Source organism: Lepisma saccharinum, chromosome 4, assembly GCF_977018435.1.
Source record: "Lepisma saccharinum chromosome 4, izLepSacc3.1, whole genome shotgun sequence".
NCBI classification, from domain to species: Eukaryota; Metazoa; Arthropoda; class Insecta; order Zygentoma; family Lepismatidae; genus Lepisma; species Lepisma saccharinum.
In genome coordinates this window covers 67,853,738-67,865,230 of record NC_139232.1, presented here as the reverse complement: position 1 = coordinate 67,865,230, position 11,493 = coordinate 67,853,738, and the positions used below count along the sequence as shown (strand labels likewise).

The window sequence follows — 11,493 nt, the reverse complement described above, 5'->3', positions numbered from 1 at the left end:
TCTATTTTTAATTTCTTTCTCTTCTTCTTCTTCCATGTCTTTACGTGAATATATCTAAATTTCATTTTACTTTTCTTCCTTCTTTGTTTATATTTTCGGTTAGGCGGCGTATGCTTCTTTTCTTCCTCCGTCAGAGACTCGTCACTGGAACTTTCTTCTTTCATCTTCATTTCGACATTGATCTCTTCATCATTACATTGATAACTAAATTTTTCATCTCTTTCTATTCCTCTTTCATCTTCTTCTATTTTCTCAACTGCCTCATCTTTGTTTACTTCGCTTAACTCTATACCTTCTTCTTCTATCTTGCTGCTGTCATACTCGTCATTGGAACTTTCCTCTTTCATCGTCCAACATCTATCTTCTATAAGGACCTTCGATTCTTCTATCTTGTCTTCGTTTTCTTCTATTTTGGAAACATTTTCTTCTGTTCTTGAAACAGCTACTTCTATCTTGTTTTCGTTTTTTTTCTATTCTGGAAACATCTACTTCTGTCTTGCTGTCATTTTCTTCTGTTCTTGAAACGACTACTTCTATCTGAGAATCGCTTTCCCCCGTTTTCCTTTCCGGACTTTCATTTCTTCGTTCATTTTCTTCTCTAATCTCTGAAACCTCATCTTCGCTTCTTCTATTCATATCCAAACTCGTACTCTCGATCGACAGCATTGTTCCTTCTATTATTCTCTCCCTTTTGTCAAACATCTCGTCTAACTTTCTACCATACTCTTCCGCTTGCATCAATAACTTCTGGAGCATTTTTATCACGGTCATCTCTTCTATTTTCTCTTGTTTTTCCTCCACTGTAGTTTCTCCGTTCTCGTCCTCAACTTTATTTTCTTTCTCCATCTTGGCTTTCTCTCTCTTTGCTTTCTTATTCACAATTCTGCTACCGGCAACATTGGTCGCCACTATGCTACGGCCTTGGGGTACGTACTAAAAAATGTTATTTACCACGGCTACAGAAATATCTTTATCTCAGGGGGATAGGTTCTTTGTTCGAGAATTCCAAATAAGAAAGCGTTTTATAGTCAAGAGGATATAGTTAAATGCGGATCTATATTCTGAAAACTATACACAATACAGAGAAAATATATAGCGAAGCTGTATATACATTGAAATATATAATAAATATATGTATAATCGAAAGGAAATCTTCTTCTTCTTTTCTTCTCACAATTTTGGGGAAAAGGCTTCTTCTTCTATTCTTCCTTCTAATTTGGGAAAAGGCTTCTTCTTCTTTTCTTCCTTCTATTTTTGGTAAAAGGCTTCTTCTTCTTTTATCAATCTCCTCGATGGTAATAGGAAGGCTTCTTCTTCTTTCATCAATTTCTTCTATGATAAAATATGGAAAGGCTCGTTCTTCTTTCATCAATTTCTTCTATAGGAAATAAAGGCTTCTTCTTCTTTCGTCAATTTCTTCTATGACAAAATATATGAATAACTTCTTCTTTCTTCAATTTCCACTTCTTTTCTTTGGTAAAAGGATAATCTTCTATTTCTTTCTTCTACCTTTTATGACAATCTCTTTCTTCTATTTACAAAAAATAGTCATCCCCTTCCATTCATCGCTGTTTCTTATTTCCTCTATTCATATCAATTCTTATTTCTTCTTTCAGCAGCAATTCTTATTATCTTCTATATTCCGATGAGATATTCTTATATTCTCGATAAATTCTTCTATTTATTCTTTCCACAGCAAATTCTTATTTCTTCTATTCTTCTTTGCCACTGGAAAAAGTCTTATTCCTCTCATTTATCGCAAATATTTCTCTTTACCATATCTCTTCTCAATAATATAGACAAATCATTATGCTGCATTCCTTGTAGAGAATTGAACCAAAGCTATAGAGGATTTTTTAGGAGCGTCTAATCTGACAATAGCGCCTCCTCCTAAAACAACAACCAAGGGAAATAACCAGGATCGCTAATAACAAGCGCTTCCGATGGCCCAGTGCGACTAATAAGAAGCGCAACCGTAAGTGCTTCGGGGCGTCTAATTTGACAACAGCGCCACCGGGGACAAGCAACCAAAACAGGGCGACGTTCTCCTCGCCAGAGAATCAAAAAGACATACATTTCTGAATTCATTTGCTCACTTAATAACTTTCCTAATTGTTTCATATATGAGCACGTTCTTAATTATCTTAATTTGCTATATACAACATTTTATTCACTCCTTCTATAATTTTTATACTCTTCCTTTATATATTTTTTTATTTACTATAATATATATAATCGCTCTTCTCCGCTCCTAGTCTCTACAATGAACTCTGCTCTTCTTTATATGGCGTGCTGCCATCTGTCGTCGCTCTCGAGAACATTTCTTCCTTGTGATTTTCATTGTGTCGTCGGAAGTGGCACGTGACAACCTGTGATTTTCCTTTCTTTGCTACAGTTGTTTGTGGACGTTTCTGGACTGTGGTGAAACCTGACTCATCCACGTTGAATATTCGATCAGCTGTAAAACCAAACATACCATACCTTCTACTACACTCGTTCAAGCCATAGTCCTCATTATTGTATGCTGCTATAGCCATTTTCAATTCCATCTCTGTCCACAGCCCATACTTTCCCTGGTCCAATTTGGGACACACGTGGTGGTCCAACTTAGGGAATTATACCCCGTTAATAAAAATATGACGCTACACGAACATATGCAACTAAACCAAAGTTTTACCACATGTAGTTAGTGGTTAATGAATGGCACTTTTATAATATACTACAGGACATTTGATTACTTACCCCTAGTCTACACAAGAGCTTAAGATACGAAGCACAATAATTGCAACACGAACAATGGAAATACAATAACAGCACTCCTACTTCGTCGAACGTCTCTAGTTGACTGAACATTCAGTCATTTGTAAATGGCACTGACGTCAACCAGTAGTGCCAACTCACCTGTTTCAAATACTCGTCTATAGGCAAACACAAAGGCGGTCCAACTTAGGCAACGGTCCAATTTCAGCAACTCTCAGCAACTCTCCCCTATATATAAATTCCGGATGCAGAACAATGTAACCACTTTACTCTGATATTACAAATAATGTCAACATGCTCTTCATTAATAAAAAGAGAATTGAAAAAAAAGAGAACACCTCGTAAGGCGAATCAAACCTGTGACCACTAGCAGCCCAATCGAGATCTCTAACCACTTCACCACGCCCTTTCCTTCCCTTGTAACAACAATTTTTAAGTCTTCTGTCCCTCCAATATTGTAACTGTCGTTGGGTATACATGTTGAACTGTTACTTTAGATTTGAATTGCTTTCTTGTAGTATAACAGCTATCTTCGAGAAATAATTTTCGACAGCAAATATATTTCATAAGACTGTTCTGGAAACGAGACTGCGTCAGTAAACAAGCCTTTCGTCTGTTGCAGTATCACAGGAAGAAAACATCGTCCTGCAATATTCAAGCCTCTACATATTTTGCATTAATAATGTCTAATCACAATAATAAGTTAGAAGAAATAACTCGCATTTTCACAACTACCAATATTCTCGTTTTTCTTCTTCACTTCGAAAATTATTTCTCGAAGATAGATGCTATACTACAAGAAAGTAATTCAAAACTTTTCTCGCATTTTGTCTCCATCAAGCTCTTCTCCACTTCTCTTATCTCCTCGCCTGTCTTCGACGTCCGACTCCACTGCACTCTTCTCCTCTTCTTTTCGTTCTTCTCTTTTTCTCTTTTTTTACTCTACTCTCCACTCCCCTCTTCTCGTCTCCTCCCCCTCTCCTCTCTAAACTCCTCTTCTCTCATCTCGGTTTCCTCCTCGTATCTTCTCTTGATCCATTTGCCTCATCTCTCCTCGAATCTTTTTCCTTTCTCCCCATTACTTCTCCTATCCACTTCTGTCCTCTATTTTCTTCATTCCTTTACTTTTACTCTTCCCCTTTCTCTCTTCTCCTCTCTTTTGTCCCCTTTCGTTCCCTCTCTCCTCTTTTCTTTATGTAGACTCATTAGCAATGAAGTCCTAGAAAATCGATTTTCTTTCTTTCAGAAAGTATTTCTCATTTGCAACAAATGTAGAACTGATATTTTTTTCTAGTTTTGTACAATAAAACTTAGATTTATTTATTTCGCGTATTTCATAAATATCTATTGTGCATGTGGCAATTCTGAAATTGAGCCTAACTCTACACGCAACCCACCAACGCCTTGTGTAAATTTGGTTGCCTAGTTCAAAATGTCGTTGTTCTAAAACTTTTGAGAGACACTGTGCATTAACACAGGAAAAGGAAGTTGAAAATAATTTATCTTTTGTCGTCCGTTTTCCTTAATAGAGTTTTTTATTATTAAATAAGTCAATTATGCATTTCTTGCCTCCCCCATACTTTGGACATTACTTTCGTGATAAATACAAGGTAACCAAAAAAGTTCTTGCCGTTTTTAACTTTACATGGGAAGAAGTGATCACTGATAGGAAAGAATGTGTGGTACGTGCCAGAAAAGTGGTCGGGGTGGGAGTGGGGACATTGGTCTTGTCCAGTACAGACACATTGTGCACTCATAACAGCCATAGCTTGAGCAGGGGGTGTTGAGAAATCGAAGTATTGAAGCAGCTCGTTCGGGGTTGTCTGCTTTATGACTTTAAGGTGGGTTTGTCCGGAGCAGAATCAAGTAGCCGAATACGTCAAGCCTTTGGGAATAATGCTGTGAATGAACGCACCAATAGGAATTGGTTCCAGAAGTCCAGGTTAGGAGATCTGTCCCTTTGTGATGAATCCCGCAGTGGCCGACCACAGGTCCTGGATGACGAGGCGCTGAAGGCAGCCATACAGGAGGACAGCCGCCTAAGGTGTGGTGAGCTTGCCAACCACTTCCAGGTTTCCAATGAAACAGCCAGACTGCACCTACACCACATAGGGAAGACATTCAAGTTGAGCAAGAGGGTACCTCATACACTGTTGGAAGGCATGAAGCAACAACGAGTGACAGCCTGTTTCTCGTTGCTTTCTTGGCACCGCAACACACCCATATTCGCTCGAGTGCTCAGCAGTTATGAAAAATGGGTCATGTGTGACACTCTCAAGTGTGCCAGACATTGATTGTCAACACAGAACCCTGTGCCTCACACCGCAAGACCACCTTTACACCCTTGAAAGATCATGCTGTGTATGATGGACTAGTCGCCAAGTGGTGCACTATGAGCTGCTACCAATGGGCCAAACCATGACTAGGAACCTCTACTCGCAGCAGTTGGAATGTACGCAACAGGCACTGAAGCATAAGGAACCAGCATTGGCTAATCGCAAGTGTGTACTGCTTCTTCACGACAATGGTAAGCCACATGTGGCGCAGGTGGCCAGAGATACCACAGTGACTTGGCTGGGAGACACTGTCATCCACGGTACTTTCCTGACCTTGAGCCAACAGATTATCACCTCTTCCATTCCCCGGACAACCACCTTCGTGGGAAATCCTTCGCAAATGAGGTAGACTTGCGGCAAACACTCACGAACTTCTTTCCGTCCGAGACCCTCGAGTTTTATCGCCAGCTGGAGGCATGTTGGTAAAAGGTGCCGGATGCCGATGGGGATTACTTTCAGGACTAACAGTATGTGTCATTTGCTGTATACCATTTTGTTTCTGATGGTCAAAAAGGGCAAGAACTTTTTTGGTTACCTTGTATCTAAATAGGCTGATTAGGTGAATATTGGTGCCATCTATAAGGAGAAAAGAAAAACCAATTAGAAGCATCATCAATGCTAGACAATATACAGTCATGAAACTGATTTTCAATTAAAACAAAAGTGAACGACCACCCAACTTCTTGATCTCCCGAGCATCATAAATAACTTAAGAGAAAAATGAGGCATGTAAAACAAGCAATAAATCCACATCTAGCACGTGAATATATAGCGATAATCCCAAGCCGCCAGCGAAGGTTTATATCATCACATTTATCTTTAATTGACCATAAGCGGGCCAACCGCTGCGAACCTACCATGCGGCAGGTATAAAAAAGACATACACCTTATCCCCCCCTGTTAATTAGCCACTAGAATAATCACACTTCTCCCGACGTTTAAAATTAACAGTAAGTGTAAAATTCAGTAGAAAATTCCAATTACTCAAGTAAGCTACATCATACGTAGTACATAAGAAGAGCAAATTAACATCATCAGCAGTAAACCATCATGCAACTTCTACCTGCTGAAACAACTAAGTGAGTATAATTTATCAGAAAAATGCCTACATTTTAGCCTAATTTACCTCTACATTAATAATACTACCAGAATACTAAGGCTTCAAAAGTGAACACTAAGAATAATGTTCAGACTAAAGTATAGGGCATCTTGCAAAGGATTATTACTCCCTACATCTACAAGTCAATAACAATTATTCTAAATACTACGAACTTGGACAAAATATAGTCAAATACACAACACAAAAAGAAAAATAATTACAAGTAAAACAGCAGACACTCAATATATCATACCATCAGGTAAAAATATTCTACAATAAACTGCCTCATAACATAAAACTGCTAACTCCCCAACACACATACAAATACAATCAGTAAAAACTACTTGAAAAGGGAAAACTCTCTACAGTCTCACAGGGTTGATGTAAAATAACATCAAAACTTAGAAGCATGCACAGTCAATAGTGCTCAATTTGCATACAGTCCACATGCAAACTCTCATGAAAAGGTTCAAAACAGTCTCCCAGCTCAGTTCTCATCTATACTTGGACAACAAAATCCTGCAACAAATTCTCAGAAATCCTACCTTTCCTACACTTGCTTAAATAGCTAAAGTGCAATCTTCATACTAAAATATTGAAAAAAGGCATATCTATGTACATAAAAGTGTGAACAGATGTGTTTGTCTGTGTGAACTCTTAGATAAATTGATAAAAAAAAGCAATATAGTTATAAATCAAAGACTATATCTAATAATATTGATTTCAAAATAAGCTGATAGAAAAAGATATAATAACTACAGTATAAGCTTTTAATTTTTGTTAATTAAAAAAAATAAAAGTTAAATACAGTAAATAAACTTGGTCCCTTACATTGAGAAAGGAACATAAATTGAGAATATTTGAAAATAAAATCCTTAGGAAAATACTTGGGCCTAAAACAGATGAGGAAACAGATGAGTGGAGAAGGTTACATAATTTAGAAGTACATAATTTGTATTCATGTCCAGATAGTAATAGAATGATTAAATCAAGAAGACTTAGGTGTGTAGATCATGTGGTACGAATGGGAGAGGAAAGAAGAGTATACAGGATTCTTGCTGGGAAACCTGATGGTAAAAGACCAATAGGAAGACCAAAACAAAGATGGAGGGATAATGTAGAGATGGACCTAAAGGAAATTGGTAGGGAAGAAAAGAAGTATATAGATCTTGCTCAGGACAGGGACAGATGAAAGGCATGAGTTGCTGCAGCCATAAACATTCGGGTTTAAGAAGGCTAGAGAGTTAGTTAGTTATACATTAAATAAGCATAATATTTGGATTGTAAGTAGAGAATATAACAAATGTACAATGCATTGTGCGAAAACTGTCAACTTTGCATTATAAGCAGAAAATTAAACCAGTTTGCCCTAGAAATACATTTTAAGAATAGCCAAAAATAGCATGCGTAATAGAAAATTAAGAAAACTTTCTGATGCATAAAAGTACTGACTAGTGCTGAATGAATCAATTACTGTAAAATATTATTCTCTGATTCAAGTAATTTAACTGTAAACATTATCTTTTGTGTGTAAAATATAATTGTTAGTTGAACTGATAAGTACAAATATTAACTTTATACGCCTTCATACACTCTAAATAACATAACTTTGATATATAAATTAGTAACAATTTGTTAAAATTAAGTTAAACTGTAGAATTGTTTTCTTAAATAAATATAAAGTAGTAAAAATACTAAACAAATAATTCCTTCTTTTCCTATTTAAAGAATGCCAAACAGTGTAAACCAGTTGTTAGTGGCTAAATAACATAAAGTTTGAAGGCAGTAACAATATTTTTTAAAATACTGCTTTTTACCTAACTTTGTGAATTAAATACTAGTACATTTTGTCAAATTATAAATAAAATATACCTATTTCTTTGGTATTTGTACTAAAATGAAGAAAATGTTACTAAACCTTGGGTAGTACAGTAAATCTGAGAGTTTTAGCTGGATATAATTGTAACTTGTTAATCTCGCCAAACACAATCTTTACCTCAATTTTGGAAGCTAGCTGAACTTTAGAATTTCGAATTAGTGAAGGCCTCTATAGTGGAAAAATACACCCAGTCTGTAAAAATTTGGAAATGTTGTCTCCTTCTCTGTCGAACCAGACCAAGAGTGTTCTCAAGTGTTTCAATATATTTCTTAACATAACTAACTTTTCAAGAAAAGAATACCTTGTGACCAGATAGCTTAGTTGGTATAGCGTTAGGCTTTTAACCTATCTGTCCAGGGTTCGAGTCTCTGTCTGGGCGATAACAATTTTTAAATTTTGTCATCGGATCTTTTGCAGAATGGATATAAAATATGTTTACAGTCTAACAGATTATTATTTATCTAAAATTTTGCAAATAAGCTTTTAAGTTTCTCAAATATCAGCATCTTTAGCTAACAGTACAGCATAACCAGTATTATTATGATAGAAATGTTCTGGTGGTAGAACCTACACCTACTGTAATATCTCTGTGGTATTAACTTACATGCAGCCCATAACTTTTGGGACTGTTTCTCCTCCGTTACATTTCCTCGCCATTTACCCTTAGCGTCGCGATTAGCCTCAGAAGCAAAAAAAGCGAAATCTTATATTTGTTCTTTTCATATCTCTGAAACCACCTATACGATAGAACTACATTTAATGAATTTTGCAGTCTTCCTGTTTGATCTGTTAAATAATCCAGTCATTAAAATATACTTACATAGAAAAATCTGTTTTTCAGATACTTTAATCGGGTAATCTGCTTTTGCGTACTTCCTCAGAAATATACACAATCATAGTTCTTTATAAATTTAGCACCTGATATAAAATAAGTCGAAGTCTAGTTAAAGTTGGCCTGTAAGTGCTTCTGGCACATGTAGTTACTTGAAAAAGCAAATATTGGGTGTATAAAAGATAGCATTCTTGTGAAACAGTAAAAATCAACCTCATTTCCTCGTAATATTAGCTGTAAGTGCTTCTTGCAGATTAACAAAGCTCTGGCGTCTGGTCCTACGTCACCTACAATCCTTTGTAAGGTTCGTGTTGTCCTATAAATTGTCGATATACATACTAAGTCCCTAGTTACAGCCTAAGCTTTAAGTTTCAATCTGAGGATTTCAGTGTTCAGATAGTGATTGTAGCCTCGTATAATAAACCCAATGGAAATAACCCAAGTGTTGATGCACCCAAACACCAGTAATACTTCAAAAATACCTTGAAAAAGGCTATAAGGCTAAATTATTCTTCTAGCATAGAAAAAAGTTTAGCAAGTGGACCTATGGTTGAACTTCGTCTTGTCCTGTGAATTGTCAATATATTGATAAATGGTTACATATTTATTTTTATTTTTTAAAAAAAGGGCAATGTTGGTAAGCGTCCAGTTATGGACCCATCGGTAAAAGAATTTCAGTCTTTATAGACACACAATAATTTTCGTTACACTAAAAATTTGGCCTCGTATAAAGGTAAATAGTCGAAATGATAAACATTTCGTGTACCTTATCCAGTAAGGCTTAGCTAGAAATACAATAACAGCGTTACAGACATAAAAATTAAGCAAGCTTTGATATTCTAGTGGCACATAATAAATATAAAATATCCTTTAAAATACTCTGACAAAAAGTTGTGGGTTATCTGAGATCAGAATTTTCAAGCCCTCTCTCCTGCATAAATAGGCTCTAGAATTCACTAAGCCTCAAAATAATATTGGGTACATAAAATAAAAAGCAGATGGAGAGTGATGCTGATCACATCTCCAAACAGCAAAAACAAAAATATATGGATGGAGCCCTACCTGATATATTTAGGAAACATTACCTAGTATAAAAGTAACAAAATACTCAGCAAACTCTAAAATAAACAAACTTTCCTACGTAGCAGGCGTAACCTGACCTAAATAAATACATATAGAAATACAGAACCAAAAATAGCATAGTGGAAATCATTAAACCCTAATAATAATAATAATAATAATAATATATTCTGTGGCTTACATTTTAGCTAAAAGTACTTTTCCTTTAGTGTATTTGAAAAGATTTAAATAAATACTAAACTCTATGTTAAAAATTTGTAAATGTATATATGATACAAAACAAAATAAATAAAAATTAATACATACCCTGCAAAAAATCAGTAAAAAAGTTGAAAACATCTCTTTGTGCATCCAAAATATAATAACAAATCCTTCCTGACTGGATTAAATTGTGTTATTTGAGTAATATTAAGCCTAAACTTGTAAAATAAAAGGGTAAAACTTGACGAAACACACTTCATGTGTACAAAATTTAATTCAAAACACATCTAAATTGTGTTATTTGAGTAAACTAGAGAATAATCCTGTAAACTTGGAAAATATATATATATGTGTGTGTGTGTGTGTGTGTGTGTGTGTGTGTGTGTGTGTGTGTGTGTGTGTGTGTGTGTGTGTGTGTGTGTGTCCAAAATGTAATAAAAAACACGTTCAAGTCGTGTTATTTGAGTAAATATTAGGCTAAACTTGTAAAATAAACAAATAAAAGTTGAGAACACACACTTTGTGTGTCGAAAATGTAACTAAAAGTCTTTCCTAAACAAATAGAATTGTGTTATTTGAGTAAAAAATAGGCATAAACTTGTAAATAATAAATTAAAAGTTGAAAAAATCTCTTTGTAAATACAAAATATCCTGAATAGATGAAATTGTGTTATTTGAGTAATAATAAGCCTAAACTTGTGAAATAAACAAATAGAAGTTGAGAACACACACTTTGTGTGTCGAAAATGTAACTAAAAGTCTTTCCTGAATAGTATAAATAGTGTTATTTTGGTAAAAATAGGTATAAAATTGTAAAATAATAAATTAAAAAGTTGAAAAAATGTCTTTGTGAGTCCAAATTTAATAAAAAATGTTGCCTGAATAGTATAAATAGTGTTATTTTGGTAAAAAATTAACATAAAATTGTAAAATAATAAGTTAAAAGTTGAAAAAAATGTCTGTGAATCCAAAATTAATAAAAAATGATGCCTGAATAGTATAAATAGTGTTATTTTGATAAAAAATTAACATAAAATTGTAAAATAATAAATTAAAAGTTGAAAAAATGTCTTTGTGAGTCCAAAATTTAATAAAAAAATGTTGCCTGAATAGTATAAATAGTGTTATTTTGGTAAAAAATTAACATAAAATTGTAAAAGATTTGACATAAAGTCAAAGTTTGGTAAAAAATAAACTTGATATTATGTTAAATAGCACACAGTAACATACATTTACTACCTAAATCAATAATCAAAGGATCCTAGGTTCGTTACCCCGTGATAAAAGCAAATAGTGAAAACTGTAG

The 11,493-nt window shown here is 34.8% G+C and overlaps 1 protein-coding gene across 1 annotated transcript; it reads left to right on the top strand.

Annotated features, from left to right (window-relative positions):
• Nucleotides 1-910: 910 nt before the first annotated feature.
• On the top strand, nucleotides 911-5,054 carry LOC145986960 (histone-lysine N-methyltransferase SETMAR-like). Its single transcript, XM_083121424.1, has 2 exons — nucleotides 911-926; nucleotides 4,621-5,054. The coding sequence occupies exons 1-2, from the start codon at nucleotides 911-913 to the stop codon at nucleotides 5,052-5,054; spliced, it is 450 nt and encodes a 149-aa protein (XP_082977550.1).
• The last annotated feature ends 6,439 nt before the right edge of the window (nucleotides 5,055-11,493 follow it).